The sequence below is a fragment of the Bos mutus genome, chromosome 16 (assembly GCF_027580195.1).
Source record: "Bos mutus isolate GX-2022 chromosome 16, NWIPB_WYAK_1.1, whole genome shotgun sequence".
Classification (NCBI taxonomy): Eukaryota; Metazoa; Chordata; class Mammalia; order Artiodactyla; family Bovidae; genus Bos; species Bos mutus.
In genome coordinates, this window is record NC_091632.1 from 55,442,466 (window position 1) to 55,460,672 (window position 18,207).

Sequence of the window (18,207 nt, forward strand, 5' to 3'; positions counted from 1 at the left end):
TCTAGGGCCCTTATAAATCAATCCCCCCATCAGTGTTTGCATTATCACCTAGAGGGTTAGTTAACATGTGGTACAATTAGGACTGACAGAAGGTATAATGTGCAAAGCACTTGAACTATGTAGGAAAACAGGTGCAGTCTAGTTAGGAGAAAACCAACTGTACTCTGAATCCCACGCATCTTAATGGCAAGACTCCCCCCACATGTCAATGTGAAACACTTAATTTTAAAACAGGTGCAGTCTAGTTAGGAGAAAACCAACTGTACTCTGAATCCCACACATCTTAATGGCAAGACTCCCGCCACATGTCAATGTGAAACACTTAATTTTAAAATGTTGACTCTACAATATACAAAATAGCTATTATAAATGTGTATAGTGTATTCTATAGCTGCGAGGTTTACTTTTTTTTTTTTTAAGGAAACTGCAAGTTATGCTGTGGTTAAGACTTATCTTCATCCCTTGAAAAAGCCCACATTCTATCACAGTGATGTATGGTCAGACTTAACAGCCCCAACTGTTAAAAACACTTGGATCAAGTCATAACCACTTTTACTGCAAAAGGACCAGTATAGGTTTATCAATTCTAGTACCATAATAATTACCCAACAAGCCGTTAACCTACAGAAAACATGCATCATGAGAAGCAAGAAATATCACTCGTCCCTTCTGCATATTAACAACTTGTCTTTTCTGAGCAACAGTGCTCATATTAACTGAGGTCTGTGAAGGGCCACTTTTCCCATCATCCTGAGTGAAAGATGGAACAACTTAAGTACAAACGCAACATATTATAAACAATTTCCTACCAAAAAAAGTCACAAATTAAGCCAAAGTATTTTACAGAATTTACAAAACACCATAAAAACTGTTTTCACTGAAAGCTCCCCTCCTGCCCCCTCCCCTATCCAGCGAGCCAACTGGATGTCTTTGGGGCGTGATGGTGAAACTCCAAATGGATCGCGAACAGATTAGTATCTTCAGGCAAACCCACCAGGTACGCTTCGCTAGCCTCCTGCAGCGTACGGATGGCGGCACTCTGGAACTTCAAGTCGGTTTTGAAATCCTGGGCGATCTCCCTCACCAACCTCTGGAAAGGCAGCTTCCGAATCAGAAAATGGGTGGATTTCTGGTAAGGACGGATTTCTCGGAGGGCAACGGTCCCCGGCCTGTAGCGATGAGGTTTTGTCATCCCGCTGGTAGAGGGGGCGCTTTTCCCGGCCGCTTCGATGACCAGCTGTTTGCGGGGCATTTTCCCACCCGTGGATTTATAAGCTGTCCTCTTGGTCCGGGCCATTTTCTTTGAGACCGCTGCCCAAGTCTTAGGCCACTTCTTCGAATGCGGCGCCGCGTCTGCTGCCCAACGGAGAGCCGAGCGAAGCGCGGAACCCCCTCCAACGAACAACCAAACCGCTTTACCGGGGTGTTCTTCCTAAATACATACTCTAGCCTTACCCTGATGGACTGGCAGTTTTTTAAAGATCAGACAAAACAAAAATCTTGAAGAGTATGAAATAATTTAGAAAGACTATGTATTCATAAATAGTGGATTAGGCTTAAAATATTGTCTTAAAATACAGTTATTGATTACATTTTCTAAGACAGGTATCACTGAATGCCATTTGGGCATACCTTTTATGTGTAAAATACGTTTCATCAATACATTTTATCTGTCACTTCAGTAAATAACAAAATAATAAAATACAGATTATTATTTGTTTCATGCAAAACAAATAATACACTTGCCTTCCATAGAAGTTTTTCTCAGTTTTCAAAATATTTTCCCAAGTTCAGTGGTTACAACAACACTTTCTTGTTATTTTAAATATATACATGTGAAAATTTAGATTCCGATTAAGCAAATGTCTTGCCAGAGTTTTTACAACCATTTCTACAGAGCTAGTATGTAAATTTGTATCAATTCACCATCAAATCTTATTTTCCATTTTGTTTTCAACTTCTGCTCTTATCAGAGTCTGGATCAAATTGGTCTCAGTAAATATGAAGTGTATTTCTTGGTTTGGTTATGTTTTTAGAGAATAAATTATGACTAAGCTAATGACTGAAAAAAAGCCAGTGAAAAGATTTTAAATCTCATTCTTTGAATTTTATTTATTCATAAATTTATAATTTCAGCTTTGTTAAAGCATAATTGATGTAAAACTGTAGAATATTTAAAGTGTATCTCATGGTGGAATTCTCATCCATCACTTCAAATATTTATCTTTTTTTGTATTTGAAAATACAAATTCTACTCTTAGCAAATTTCAGTTACAAATACAGTGTTATCAGCTATAGTCACCATGTTTTACATTAGATCCTGAAACCTTATTAATCTTGTCACTGTAATCTATTCACTGTAACATTTACCACTCCCTTGTTATTTCCCAGCTTCTAGCCCTTGGAAATCATTTTTTCTACTCTCTGTTTCTATGAATTTGACATTCCACCCCCTCCCCCAGATTCCACATATATGTGATAGCATGTAGTCTGGCTTATTTATTTTGTGCAATGCCTCCAAATTCCATCAATGTTTTTGAGAATGGAAGGATTTCCTTTTTTTCATGGCTGGTTAATATTCCATTGAGTATGTGTGTGTGGCTTTTTATTCATTCATCCTTTGATGGACATTTAGGTTGCTTCTATAAAGAACCCTCCTGCCAATGCAGGAGACATAAGAGACAAGAGTTCGATCCCTGGGTCAGGAAGATCCCCTGGAGGAGGGCACAGCAACCCACTACAATATTCTTGCTGGAGAATCCAACGGACAGAGGCGTCTGGCAGGCTGCAGTCACAGGGTCGCACAGAGTTGGGCATGACTGAAGGGACTTAGCACACACACACACACCTTGGCTGCAATGAACATGGTAGTGAGACATCTCTTTGATACCCTGTTTTCATTTCCTTTGCATGAACGCTCAGAAGTGGAATTACTGGATCACACTGTAGTTCCGTTTTTTATTTATTTTGAAGAAACACCATAATGTTTTCCATAATGGCTGTACCAATGTACATTCCCACCAACAGCATACGAGGGTTCCCTTATCTCCACATCCTCTATAATACTTGTAGTGTCTTATCTTTTTGATGATAAGCTTTCGGACAGGTATGAGGTTATATCTCACTGCAGTTTTAATTTGTACTTCCTGTTGCTTAGTGATGCTGAGCACCTTTTCATGTACCTGTTGGCCAGTTGTATGTCTTCTTTTGGAAAATGTCTATTTACGTCCTTTGTCCATTTTAAAATCATATTGCCTCCCCCCACCCATTGAATTGCATGATTACATGCATTTTGGATATTAACCTATTATCAGATTTATGATTTGCAAATATTTTCTCTCATTCTGTGGGTTGCCTTTTCATTTTTAAAACTGATTGCTGTGCAGAAGGTTTTAAGTTTGATGTGGTCTTCTCATTTATTTTTGCTTTTGTTTTTGCTTTTGATGTCAAATCCAAAAAACTCTTGCCAAGACTGTCATGGAATTTACTTCTGATGTTGTCTTCTAGGAATTTCATGGTTTGGGTCTCATGTCCAAATATTTAATCTGTTTTGCGTTGATTTTTGTGTATGGCGTAAGATAGGGGTCTGGTTACCTTTTTTGCATGTGGCTGTCTATTTTCTCCAACATCATTTATTGAAGAAACTATTCTTTCTTCACTTTATCTTGGCTCCTTTAGTTGATCACTGATGTGCGAACTTATTTCTGGGCTCTCTATTCTATTCCATTGATCTGTGTGTCTGTTTTTATGTCAATACAATATTGCTTTGATTCAGTTCAGTTCAGTTGCTCAGTCATGTTCAACTCTTTGTGACTCCATGGACCACAGCACACCAGGCTTCCCTGTCCATCACCAACTCCTGGAGCTTGCTCAAACTCATATCCATCGAGTCGGTGATGCCATCCAACCATCTCATCCTCTGTCATTCCCTTCTCTTTCTGCCTTCATTTTTTACCAGCATCAGGGTCTTTTCAAATGAGTCAGTTCTTCACATCAGGTGGCCAAAGTATTGGAGTTTCAGCTTCAGCATCAGTCCTTCCAATGAATAGTCAGGACTGATTTCCTTTAGGATTGACTGATTGGATCTCCTTGCAGTCCAAGGGGCTCTCAAGAGTCTTCACAATACCACAGTTCAAAAGCATCAATTCTTGGGCACTCAGCCTTCTTTATGGTCCAACTCTCACATCCACACATGACTATTGAAAAAAACCATAGCTTTGACTAGATGGACCTTTATTAGCAAAGTAATGTCTCTGATTTTTAAAATGCTGTCTAGGTTGGTCATAACTATTCTTCCAAGGAGCAAGCATGGCTCCTTGGAAGAAATTTCATGGCTGCAGTCACCATCTGCATTGATCTCGGAGCCCAAGAAAACAAAGTCTGCCACTGTTTCCGTTGTTTCCCCATCTATTTCCCATGAAGTGATGGGACCAGATGCCATGATCTTCATTTTCTGAATGTTGAGTTTTAAGCCAGCCTTTTCACTCTCCTCTTTCACTTTCATCAAGAGGCTCTTTAGTTCTTCTTCACTTTCTGCCGTAAGGGTGGTGTCATCTGCGTATCTGAGGTTATTGATATTTCTCCTGGCAATCTTGATTCCAGCTTGTGCTTTATCCAGGTTGGTATTTTACATGATGTACTCTGCATATAAGTTAAATAAGCAGGGTGACAATATACAGCCTTGACGTACTGCTTTCCCAATTTGGAACCAGTCTGTTGTTCCATGTCCACTTCTAACTGTTGCTTCTTGATCTGCATACAGATTTCTCAGGAGGCAGGTCAGGTGGTCTGGTATTCCCATCTCTTTAAGAATTTTCCACAGTTTGTTGTCATCCACACAGTCAATGGCTTTAGCGTAGTCAATAAAATCAATTGCTTTGATTTACTATCACTTTTAATATAATTTAAAGTCAGAGAACATAATGCCTCCAGTTTTTCTTTTTTCTCAAAACTCTTTCAGCTATTCGGGTCTTTTGTGGGTCCATGCACATTTTAGAACTGTTTGGTTTATTTTTTGTAGAAAATGCTTTTGAAATTTTGGTAAGGCTTACATTGAATCTGTAGATTGCTTTGGGTAACATGGACATTTCTTTTTTTTAATATAAATTTATTTACTTTAATTGGAGGCTAATTACCTTACAATATTGTATTGGTTTTGCCATACATCAACATGAATCCGCCAGGGGTGTACACGTGTTCCCCATCCTGAACCCCCCTCCCACCTCCCTCCCCGTACCATCCCTCTGGGTCATCCCCAGATGACCAGCCCCAAGCATCCTGTATCCTGCATCGAACCTGGACTGGCGATTTGTTTCACATATGACATTTCAACAATATTAATTTTTCCAATTGATGAGCATAGAGTACCTTTTCGTTTTCATTTATTTTGTAATCCTTAATTTCTTTCATCAGTGTCCTATAGTTTGTAAAGATCTCTCATCTTCTTTGTTAAGATTATTCCTAGGTTTTAAAAATTCTTTTTGATCCTATTAGAACTTAAAAATCTAAAGCTCAGATTATATTTTCTGCAGATCTTACCTCCTTTGTGTTGAGTAGGTTCTCTAGCTGTTGAAGCACCATTTATCAAGGAAGACTGTTCAGATACTGAATATTTAGTTTTATACTGTTTCATTCAATATAAATGCTTTAATAAGTAGAATTTTAATTAAGATATAGCCTCAAATTCCTATGTAATTACATAAATTTGATATATATAGAAACAGATGTCTATATTTAGTAAATTATTTGGGTAATTTCAAGTATCAAGTACTATCCTTTTGGCCTTTCAGTCCCAACACTGGGTTGGCTATTAATACTTCATGCTGGTAAGATAATGTTATTTTTCTATTAGTTCTATCAAGTTATTTGGTGAATTTCTACTTAGAAATGTTCTGTTTCTACTTAGAAAAGTCATAAATAAAGGCTTTTTTAAATACTCTGTTTTTCTTCATGCGTTATCATTCAGTTCTACCATATTGAATATTTCCAAAATTACTCTAGTTAACCATGCTTCCAAAAAGAACAAAGTGTTATCCAAGAGTGAATTCTGTCATGCTGCAATCCATGGGGTCCCAAAGAGTCAGACATGACTGAGCAACCAAATAACAAGAGTGAATTATTATTTATTTTTTTGGTGATTGTTTCTCATAAAGATTCTCTCTGATAATCCATCTTATAAAAAGAGTAGAGAATAAACTCACAGGCTGCGAAAGAGCATAGTGTTTACTAGTCAGGAAAGGAATTACAATTTATTAAACTATTTATTAATAAATAAATAGTTTAATATTTATTATTATTTATTAATAAATAGTTTAATAAATTGTAATTCCTTTCCTGACTTAATTAATAAATAGATTATTAAATTTATTAGATTATCTTTGGATGAATACAGATATAAACACTTTACAGACTTCAGCCAACCACATTTCATGTGAAGATATCATGTTTGAAAAAAGACAATCAAAGAATTAACTATCTAGTCACAATATCAGTGTATAGTGCAAAAGGTATACTTGCACTAGCTGCAATACTATACTACTATACTTGCAATACTGTTGAGGCGTTGTTGAGTACTGTTACTACTACTGTTGCTACCATTGTCACTGTTTTATAGCTATTTATGGCTCTGATTCATTGAATCCCTAACACACACCAAAACTGAAATTAGCTTTTAAACAAATCTCATTTAATACTCAGAACATTGCTGAAAGTAAGTGACATGGATAATTCAATCTTACATATAAAATACTCAGGCAAAAATCATGAAATAATCTATACAGTGTCACATAATAACTGATAAATTTTAGATTTAAAACTGAAACCAAGACCTTTTTGATTACACTCTCATAGCTAGCAAATTATATTCCATAGGAAATCTTTTCAGTGAGAAATAAATTATGTTAGGTACTCACTAATGGGTTTGGTTACAACCCTAATACCCTATAGCTTACATCATCATTTAAAAAATCATATGTATTTATTTTGGCTGCACCACTCAGCATGTGGTATCCTAGTTCCCATATCAGGGATCTAACCTGTGTCCCCTGCAGTGGAAGTGTGGAGTCTTAACCACTGGACTGCCACGAAAGTCGTACTTTTAATAAAGTTTCTTTAACTTTATTCAGGAAAATGAAGAATAAGCAGACATTCACATGTATTTAGGGATGGAGGTGTCTGGGTGGGATCTTAAGCCAACAGGAAATCTGGCATGCCTAAATATTATTTCCAGCCCCTCATACTCTTACCATTGTAAGAATAGTCATTATATTATTTCATATATAAAAACATCCAGAAGCTGTGCCTTATGATAATTAGTGTACTTATTTCTCATAAAAATGTAGAATGGTAAATCATGTATTAATAAGGAGGTATTATAGGCAATGTGTAAAGATTTTTTTTTTTTGCTACTTAATTCATTCAGATGTTCCTGATCATGAAATAATTCATCCAGTGTCACACAGTAACTGACAAATCTATAAGACGATCAGCAGTGCATTTCTTATCAAGTCTTCAGATTTTTCTCTGGCTTAGTTTTGCCTTTCCCACAAGTATTTATAAGGTCAAGATGAGGACCTTATCAAAAGGGCCTTGTCTGTCCACTCATCTTGACTTCAGACAGGTTTTTTTCTTGATCTCCTGGAAATAACACATTACAACAGCCAAGGTTTTGCTTGAAAAGGCAAGATGGCTCTATGGTCACTCAAGTTACTCCCTGTGGTGCCCTCAGCCACCAAGTAAGAGGTCTGATTGCCCTGAGCCTGCCCTGGTGCATGGAAGTCCAGGCCACGTTGGGGAGGTATCATGGAAGTGCTCCAGAAAATCCTGCTTCAACTGCAGACATGGGAGTGAAGTTACCTCCAGAGGATTCTAGCTTCTACTTGTCCTGATCCCTAAGCCCAGAGCCTTCTCTACTGAGGGCCCAGGATCAGAGGGCAGAAAAGAGCCTTTCCCACTGTGCCCTGTGTAAACTCCTTGCCCTGTGACCATGAACAAATATTCAATGCCACAATTTTGGAGGTTAGTTCATTAAAAATTACTTTAAGAGCAAGAAAAATAACACAAATATGCAAGTTCGGGAATTGCCATAGCACATACACTACAATCTGTTTCCTTCCTCTCCTGGGTTTGTATCTGGAAGCAACAACTGTTACATGTCTGTATTTCTTCCAGATTTAGTAACTGAGCAGTGATATAGCACTGACACTCTGACAAGCATTTTTCTCAGGGCTTTTCCTGTGTTTATTCATGTCTTCTTCATTTACCACAGATAATCAGGTGGCAGGATGAAGGGAAATCCTCTGTTCCCATCATTTTCCAAGAATGGAAATCTTAACTGTTTTTCAGTGTTGTCTTTTGAATGCTGTTCCTCTCCTCAGATAAGTATATTTTTCATAATATATTCCCTAATACTTTTTTATTTCATTCCTCAAGTTTCCTATCTACACACACACTTTTCTTTCTTTAAAAAAATAATTTTTATTGGAGTGTAGTTGTTTTACAAAGTTGTGTTAGTTTCTGCTGTACAGCAAAGTGAATCAGTTAGGCCTAGACATACATCCCTTATTTTTTAGATTTCCTTATTTAGGTCACCAGAGAACATGAGTAGAGCTCTCTATGCTATACAGTGACCACAACAAATTCTAGAAAATTCTTAAAGAGATGGGAATACCAGACCACCTGACCTGTCTCCTGAGAAATCTGTATGCAGGTCAGGAAGCAACAGATAGAACTGGACATAGAACAACAGACTGGTTCCAAATAGGAAAAGGAGTATGTCAAGGCTGTATATTGTCACCCTGTTTATTTAACTTATATGCAGAGTACATCATGAGAAACGCTGGGCTGGATGAAGCACAAGCTGGAATCAAGATCGCTGGGAGAAATATCAGTTATCTCAGATATGCAGATGACACCACTCTTAGACCAACCTAGATAGCATATTCAAAAGCAGAGGCATTACTTCGCCAACAAAGATCCATCTAGTCAAGTCTATGGTTTTTCCAGTAGTCATGTATGGATGTGAGAGTTAGATTACAAAGAAAGCTGAGCGCCAAAGAATTGACGCTTTTGAACTGTGGTGTTGGAGAAGACTCTTGAGAGTCCCCTGGATTGCAAGGAGATCCAACCAGTCCATCCTAAAGGAGATCAGTTCTGGGTGTTCATTGGAGGGACTGATGTTGAAGCTGAAACTCCAATACTTTGGCCACCTGATGTGAAGAACTGACTCATTTGAAAAGACCCTGATGCTGGGAAAGACTGAAGGCGGGAGGAGAAGGGCATGATAGAAGATGAGATGGTTGGATGGCATCACCAACTCAATGGACATGAGTTTGAGTAAACTTCGGTAATTGGCGATGGACAGGGAGGCCTGGCATGCTGCAGTCCATAGGGTCGCAAAGAATCAGACATAGCAGCTGAACTGAACTGAACTGAACTGAGGTTCTCATTAGTTACCTATTTTATACATGGTAGCACATATATTCGGAGAAGGCAATGGCAACCCATTCCAGTACTCTTGCCTGGAAAATCCCATGGACAGAGGAGCCTGGTAAGCTGCAGTCCATGGGGTCGAGAAGAGTCGGACACGACTGAGTGACTTCACTTTCACTTTTCACTTTTCACTTTCATACATTGGAGAAGGAAATGGCAACCCACTCCAGTGTTCTTGCCTGGAGAATCCCAGGGATGGGGGAGCCTGGTTGCACAGAGTCGGACACAACTGAAATGACTTAGCAGCAGCAGCAGCAGCAGCACATATATTTTCTACCAAGCTGGGAAGCAATAAAATTCTTAACTTAGAGATGTATTATTTTACCCCTTCTTTTGCCTCCTTGTTCTTCACTCTGAGGAACAGCAATTGAGATAGGGCAATCCTGGAGAAAATATGACACCATCTATCTTCTTGTTATATACCTCATTAATGATCCATTTGATTTCTTGCAGATTTTTGTGGTGCATCAGCAATGACAGAGATTTGTACTATAGCATTCCAAAACTTGAACACTACCTGCTTTTTTTTAAACACGGCAATTCTCTCATCTTCTAGAATTTTCATTTTTACCGAGGCTGGAGGTGGGGGTGGGGCTGCTACTTACCTTTTCATAGCTAAATTTCATGACCTAACACAGGAATGGTGTGATTAGGTGTTAAATTTTGAGCCAGAACATATATTTAATCCTACAGTTTTGGGTTATCCAAAATTCTTTGTATAGGAAAGATTTAATTATATATTTTTACTCAACCCACTGGTGAAAATACACTATTATTTTAGCTCATTGACTACACAGTCTTGTGCACACACAATGACAGGGACTTTTTTTTTTAATGAATACACAGAGACTGAGACATAATCCAGTCTACAAAATCAGTTGCATTCAGAGAAAAAGAAAGTGATAACGAATAAGACAAGGATTAATGTAATTAGATAAGTATATGCTCAGAGAGAATGTGACATTTTACAGTTGAATTCCTATTATTGCTGCTTTCATCTGGAAAAAAATTTTAGTTGTTTGATAAACAAATGTCTACTGACTCAGAAATAGCAAAAATGGTATTTCCACCAAGAATGAAACTTCTTTTTATTCTCAACATATTCATTTTTTTCTCTTCACTTTGAAAATTTCAGTAGCAACTCTATTTAGGGAGGTCTTTTTCTCTCATATAACTTGTTTTCTTAATCAGAGAGTAATAATGTGTGGTTCTGGGATTCAATTTTTGAAGTAAAATGTTGACTCTGAAATGCCACACTCATCCATGAAAACACACAACAGTCTACACAGAGCAGGGCTGCCTTCACTCTGAAAGTTCTATGATGACTGGTTTCCATGGAAATGTGATGATGCGCATCCTACGTTCCATTCCAATTGTCACTCTGTGAGATTCAAATTTAGTGCCAGATGAGAAGCTGTCACCCTCACACCTCAAGTGTTTGAAAATGGGAAATCTGAATTGTTATTTTGGAGGTACGTTTATATTGATACTCTAAAGGCAGGTTATTTCTTCAAATGGATGATTAACTTTGAGTGAAAACATATTTTTTCTCACCTTTTTTTCCCATTTCTGCCACTGTAATTTTTCTATAGACTTATAAGTCTATTATACAGCTTTGTTGTATTACTTAAGGTATTTTTACAATTCTGCTGTCAAGCTGGCTGCCTCAAATATTTTCCTAAATTTAGAAAAATATGCTATTCCTAATGCCAATTTTGTACACACTCTTGCAGAGCACAGACACAAGAAACACCACACAGCTCTCATCAAAACAGGGGAATCTTGATGCTACCCCTGCAATAGACAGAAAAGGAAAATTACAGCTCAACTCTTCTGAATGTATATGTCAAAATCTGAAACCAAATATTATCAGGAGAAATGTAAAAAGGAAAGCAACTGGACTTTCCAGGCAGGATTTCCATGGGTTGATAAGGACAAGATCACAGGCTGGGAGTGTGGTAAGAAGGGACAGTGCCATTGCATTAAGGAATGAACATTTGGCAACTGGTTCAGGGAAGGATTGTCTGTCTGCAGTACTCAAAGAGAGTCCTGGGATGAGGTGTTCAGGCTGAGGATATGGAAGGGACGCTCAAAGGGAATATGGGAATATAGACCCTGTTACTACAGGGTCTTGTACTACAGAGCCCTTGTCCATTCTCAGACAGGCCTTGGTCCAGGCTGCTCAAACATATACCTAGATCTAAAGTCAGTGAGACATTCAGCATCACAGACATCACAGCATCACAGAGTTGGACTGTGAAGAAGGCTGAGTGCCAAAGAATTGATGCTTTTGAACTGTGGTATTGGAGAAGACTCTTGATAGTCCCTTGGACTGCAAGGAGATCCAACCAGTCCATTCTGAAGGAGATCAGCCCTGGGTGTTCTTTGGAAGGAATGCTGCTAAAGCTGAAACTCCAGTACTTTGGCCACCTCATGGGAAGAGTTGACTCATTGGAAAAGACTCTGATGCTGGGAGGGATTGGGGGCAAGAGGAGAAGGGGACGACAGAGGATGAGATGGCTGGATAGCATCACTGACTTGACAGACGTGAGTCTGGGTGAACTCAGGGCGTTGGTGATGGACAGGGAGGCCTGGCGTGCTGCAATTCATGGGGTCGCAAAGAGTCGGACCCGACTTAGCAACTGAAATGAACTGAACTGAACTTTCCTCTCACATAACTTGTTTTCTTAATCAGAGAGCAATAATGTGTGAGGCTGGGATTCAATTTTTGAAGTGAAGTGTTCACTCTGAAATGCCACACTTGTCCATGGGAACACACACTAGTCTAGACAGAGCAGGTGGGCTCAGAGTGGGCAGAGATAATTCTTGACAGAGTGGGACATTTGGCTTAGGCCATTGTGAAGCCATCTGATGGCTGATCTGAAGCCCTCTGATGCTCAGAAGCCATCTTGAGAGCCCTTCAGACCAAACAGACCACTCACTGGTCACTTGAGGCGGTCACCTGGTCATTGTGAAGGTATCATGTGTGACAGTGACAATGTGGAGATGCTGGGGAGGATGGCCACAGCTGAACTTCCTCTGGTCCTTTGTTGCTATTCAGTCACTAAGTCAAGTCCGACTGTTTGTGACCCCATGGACTGCAGCGCACCAGGCTTCCCAGTCCTTCACCATCTCCCAGAGTTTGCTCAAAATCATGTCCATTGAATCAGTGATGTTGGTCCTTTAGAGGGGATTTATTTGGAGGAAACTCCTGTATATGGATCAGGGATTGAAACATGGAGGCAACATTCTGAAAGAGGATGTAGACTGTCATCTTGGCTCAGACATCTCCTCGGGGCTTCAAGTCTCACCCACTGTAAACCTGGGGTGGGAGGATTTGAGAATGTGAGTAAGGGGAGGGGAGCTCTTGATTCAAAGGTGCAGCACATTATCTCAGTCTTGGGTGGTTCTCAGGGATTCAGGGAACTCTGTCATCAGCAAGCAAGTACATTCCTGTCCCAGATGCATCACTCATCATAGTTGTGACTCTTGGAAAGTTTCTCTAAATTTCATTGTCTACCACTGTTTTCACATGGATTACAGCACCTGCTTTTTATGGCTTTCATCTGAAACTGGACTGATGTGGGGATCAGAGGAGACAGTAATAGATGTTCTTTGTGAGCTGTAAAGCATCCTTCCTGTGCATAGACTGGAGAGAAAGCTTCCTTCCTCCCTTGCTCTGGTGCCATCCAAATCACCTCTCTGGATTCAGTCACTAGCACATGTCTAGCTTATTCTTGCAGGCATTCAATAAGTGAATACTCATAAAAAATCATGAAGCAGCAGCCCTTTATTTTTCTTAAGCCTTTACCTGTAATGAGTCATTTTTGGCCACTTTACACAATATGAATATGTGGGTCATATTAACATTTCTACATCTCAGAACAGGGAATTGGGGTACAGATAAATCTACGTCACTTTCTCAGGCATGTGCTTCTAATAAAGGGGATTTGAAATCAGGCCGTCAGGCATGGTCACTGTGCTTTGCTGTATATCTAGAATGTCTCTGCTACACAAAGGTGTTTGCCCACAAAATCTAAAAGGCAAGATCTTCCTAAGTTCAACTTTGACTCTGGAGGCTCTGCTGGGCTGTCCGTTAATAAGGGATCAAAGACTGGCCTGTGAGCCAATTATCAGCAATTTCATTGTCATCTTCTGAAATCAAGGTAGTAGTTCTGTCTGTTGTAATTCATTTTCCAGGATCTTGCTTCAGGGATGAAAGAAGAAACATTCATCTGTTGTCAAAAAAATCACCCAGTAGCTGGGCCAGAATAATCCACTTCTGGCCACACAACAGGGTGCACCCTATCAATGACTCAGAAGAAGGTACTGTGAAAAGTGACTCTAAGTTCATTCATGAGTGATTATTCTAGTTCATTCAGTGTTCCATATTTAAGAAAGAACTATAAAAATTCTAAGCCATATTCTTCCTTTAGATTATTTGAAACTTCAAATTGACTGACTCAGTTGGTTGTTTTATAACTATAAAAGTGATGATGAATTTAAAACTCAAAATTCAGTTTATGTTTAATAGTTAAGATGGCCTCAGTCATGTTTAGACTTTAGCTGGTTTTTGAATATTAGCTGAAATAGATCTATCTCTGAAGCCACATTTCCAGATTTTTAAATATTATTAGATATTATTTCCGGAGAAGGCAATGGCACCCCACTCCAGTACTCTTGCCTGGAAAATCCCATGGGCGGAGGAGCCTGGTAGGCTGCAGTCCATGGGGTTACGAAGAGTCGGACACGACTGAGCGACTTGACTTTCACTTTTCACTTTCATGCATTGGAGAAGGAAATGGCAACCCACTCCAATGTTCTTGCCTGGAGAATCCCAGGGAGTGGGGAGCCTGGTGGGCTGCCGTCTATGTAGTCACACAGAGTCGGACACGACTGAAGCAACTTAGCAGCAGCAGCAGCAAATGTTATTTAGCATGAAATCATACTAAAATAAAAGTTGAACAGATAATACAGAAGGTTCCCATATCCAGTCCCTCCAGATTCCCCTATTAACTATATCTAACATTACTGTAGTACATTTGTTAAAATTAGCAAAACAATGCTGGTACATTATTAATTAATTAAAAGTCCAAGTTTACATTAAAATTCACTCATTGTGCTGTGACATTGGGTGAGTTCTAACAAATATATAATGTCAGGTGTCACCATACAGATATCTGCACACCACTGTTCTCAGAAGCATCAAAAGATGGGACCTACCCCAAACTTCATTGTGGTCAATGGATAAATAAAATGTAATATATACTTGCAGTTAAATAATATTCAGCCAGAAAGAGGAAGTAAATTTTGAAATATGTTACATATTCAAACATGGATAGACAATATATATATATATTCATATATATATATATATCAGTCGTGACATCAAGCAGGCATAGAAAAACAAACAAAATATTATTCCATATATATGAGGTAAACAGAATAGCCAGACAATCAAGGACAGAAAGCAGTGATTACTAAGAAGTAGAAGCAGGGGTGAAGGTGAGTTATTTCTGAATGGGTACAGAGGTTATGTAAGATATGATGAGAAAAATTATGTACAGACAGTAGTGAAGGGTACATTGCATTGTGAAGGTAATATCACTGAACTGACTACCTACAAATTATTACAAGGATAAATATTATGTATATTTCAAATATATATACAAGTAAAAAAAATCCAATCAATAAATGAGGAACATAGGAGCAGCATGTGTGAAACTATCCTGCAATATTTCAGGAAAAATGGAAATTTGGCTGAACTTTAAAACGGGAAGGAGGAGCCATGTGACACACGCACTGAAACAGCCTGCATTTTAGCGTACCCTTTTTGAGACTGACTCTATTCAACTGAATATGTTCCCATGAACTTGAAAACTGAAGGCTCAGTTGCTCATTTTTTCCAAGTTCCTCTCTTCCATGAAAGTGTGAAAGTGTTAGTCGCTCAGTTGTGTCCAACTGTTTGTGACCTCATGGACTGTAGCCCATCAGGTTCCCCTGTTTATGTGATTTCCCAGAGAATAGTAGCGTGGGTTGCCATTTCCTTCTCCCAGGGATCTTCCCGACCCAGGAATTGAACCCAGGTCTGTTGCCTTGCAGGCAGATCCTTTACGATTTGAGCCACCACTTAGCCTTCCTTCAGTCCACCTAGGACGAGGCCCAGTAGCAGCTCAGTCCATACTTTTCAACCCCTCACATCCACACACACCCACTCCACGTCCAGTCAGACAAGGCTTGCTGAGTAATTCCTAAGCAGCACCACCGACATCCTGACTCTTACTCTATGTCCTCTTAGCGCCCACTGAGTCCCTGTTGGAGGATCTGCCCAGTGACGGGGCAGAGGAGAAGACCCCGCCTACCCCCAAGGTAAGTTCGCCTTTATCTGAGATAAAAATTTGCTTTGTTTCTTTTTAACTAATTCAGACATGAAAATGTAACACTGTACATTATAGATGACATATACAAACCCCTTGTTTGGGGAAATGCTGGGTAAAAGTTTGTTATCAACAAATAACTGATTCAAAGAACATTTGGAAGATTGGCAGGATCAGTTACAAACTGAGCAGAGTGAGCATCTCCTTCTGCAGAAAATATTCCTTCTTTTTAAAAATATAATTTTTATTTACTTACTTATTTTTAGCTATGCTGGGTCTTCACTGCTGTGCAGGCTTTTCTCTAGCTGCAGAGAGCAGGGGCCACTCTCTAGTCGCAGTGTGGGGGCTTCTCACTGTGGTGGCTTCTCTTGCTGCGGAGCACAGGCTCTAGGGCTCGCTGGCTTCAGCAGTTGCAGCTCCCAGGCTCCAGAGCACAGGCTCAATAGTTTTGGCATCCAGCCCCAGCTGCTCTGCGGCATGTGGGATCTTCCCCGACCAGGGATTGAACTCATGTTTCCTGCATTGGCAGGCAGATTCTTTACCACTGAGACACCAGAGAAGCCTGAAAACATTCCTTCTTGATAATGACTTTTTTTTTTTTTTTTTTTGGTCAGCATGGACTGACTTGGAAAATCTTCCATGAAAAGCTCAAGTGTTTTCCAAAAGTGTCTTCACAGTTTTCTTTTGAGGAAACTGACTCAACTGTGGCTTTACAGATGGTTTCCTAAGGTCAGCGATAGAGAGCAGACCTGAGCCCGCAGTGCAGAGGATGCTGTGACCTTCACAGTGCTCTCTTTTCTCTGATTGCAGGTGGATGGGACAGACGATGAGAACGGTACACGTGTTGGAACCACTCCTCTGCTGATGGGAAATCTAGCTGATGCTGACGAAGAAGGTGGGACTTTCCTGCCTGCTGGGATTGGAGAGACACTCACCCCATTCTGGGTTGCTACAGGGAGTGAGGGGTGAGGATGCAGCAAATGAAATTGATTTCCCACTGGGAATGACAACCCACTCCCATATTCTTGCCTGGGGAACACCATGGACAGAAGAGCCTGGTGGGCTACAGTGCATGGGGTTGCAACGAGCATGCATGCAGCAAAGAGCAACCCCATGTTGCACAGTCCCTGGAAAACACGAGAATGGTTATCGGGTGTGGGTTTGTGTCTATGAAAGTTGAGTGTCCCTCTGTGAGCCTGTTGGTGTGATTGTAAATCTGTGTGTGTGGAGGAGTGCCTGTTTCCTCAGGAGCTATTTCCCACTCACACAGCACGATACACCTGTCAAGGTTTTGTTAAAAAAAAAAAAAATCTCATCACCACTGCTCACTGTCTGTACAGTCACTCATTCTTCCCTCACACAGCTGTTCCTGGAAATGTGGATAATATTCTCTCTCCTCGGATGGAGATGGGGCAGAAGACAAATGGCCCAACTCTTGACCTCTTAAAGGGAAGAGTCAAAATGGGAACCCAGGCAAGGGTTCCAATGTGGACACTCTGAAACACCGACCTGTACTTATCACTCAGCCACAGGATCATCAGTCCTGGGTCAAGAGGGGTCCTTGTTTTTCAGACTATTTCATATTGAGCATGATCCCCATAGCTAGAAAACCAAAGGCTTCTTTTTTTCACGTTTTCCCTTTCTTCTCACCTTTGCCTTCCTTCAGTCCACCAACATAATGCCAAACCACAGTTCAGTCTATATTTATTAACCACTCACATCCACACACACCCATCCCTCTTCCACAGCAATGAACTCTCTCTAGTTCCTGAGCGCCACCACCAGCATGCTGATATTTACTCTGTGTTCTCTTAGCTCCCCCTGCGGACCTGTTGGAGGACATGACTAATGACAAGACAGAGGAAGAGATCCCACTTACTGCTCCCCTTTCTTTACCTGAGATGAAAATGTTGGTTAATCTCTTTTTCCTTCCCAATCAAATGTAGACATCTGACAATGTTCAATATAGATGATACTTACAATTTCCTTGATCGGGGGAATGTTGAGTGAAAGTCTATTACCAACAGATACTTGGTTGCAAGGACATTTCAAAAATGACAGCATCATTTACAAATTGGAAGACAGTGAGCTTTTTCCCCAAACAGAATATTTTTCCACTGGAAAAAGAATTTTGTATTTGCCTGTCAACATGGACTTGGGAAGTTCTTCCATGAAAAGTCAGAGAGTTTTCTGCAGGTGTCTTCACTGTTTTCACTGGGGCCATAAACTCTACAACCTGTTTCCAATCTGGTTTCCTAAAGTCACCCAAATAACTAACTGTACCCACTGTTCATAGGATGATGCCATCCCCAGAGGTTTAAAATTTTTTAATTGAATTTTA

General features: G+C 39.9%; 1 protein-coding gene across 1 annotated transcript; it reads right to left on the reverse strand.

The window, feature by feature from the left end:
- Positions 1 to 904: 904 nt before the first annotated feature.
- LOC102286562 (histone H3.3C-like) lies at positions 905 to 1,297 on the reverse strand. Its single transcript, XM_005893384.3, has one exon. The coding sequence runs from the start codon at positions 1,295 to 1,297 to the stop codon at positions 905 to 907; it is 393 nt and encodes a 130-aa protein (XP_005893446.2).
- Positions 1,298 to 18,207: the final 16,910 nt, after the last annotated feature.

Coding starts and splice junctions, on each gene's coding strand:
- LOC102286562 (XM_005893384.3), bottom strand. CDS start 1,297: ATGGCCCGGACCAAGAGGACAGCTTATAAATCCACGGGTGGGAAAATG.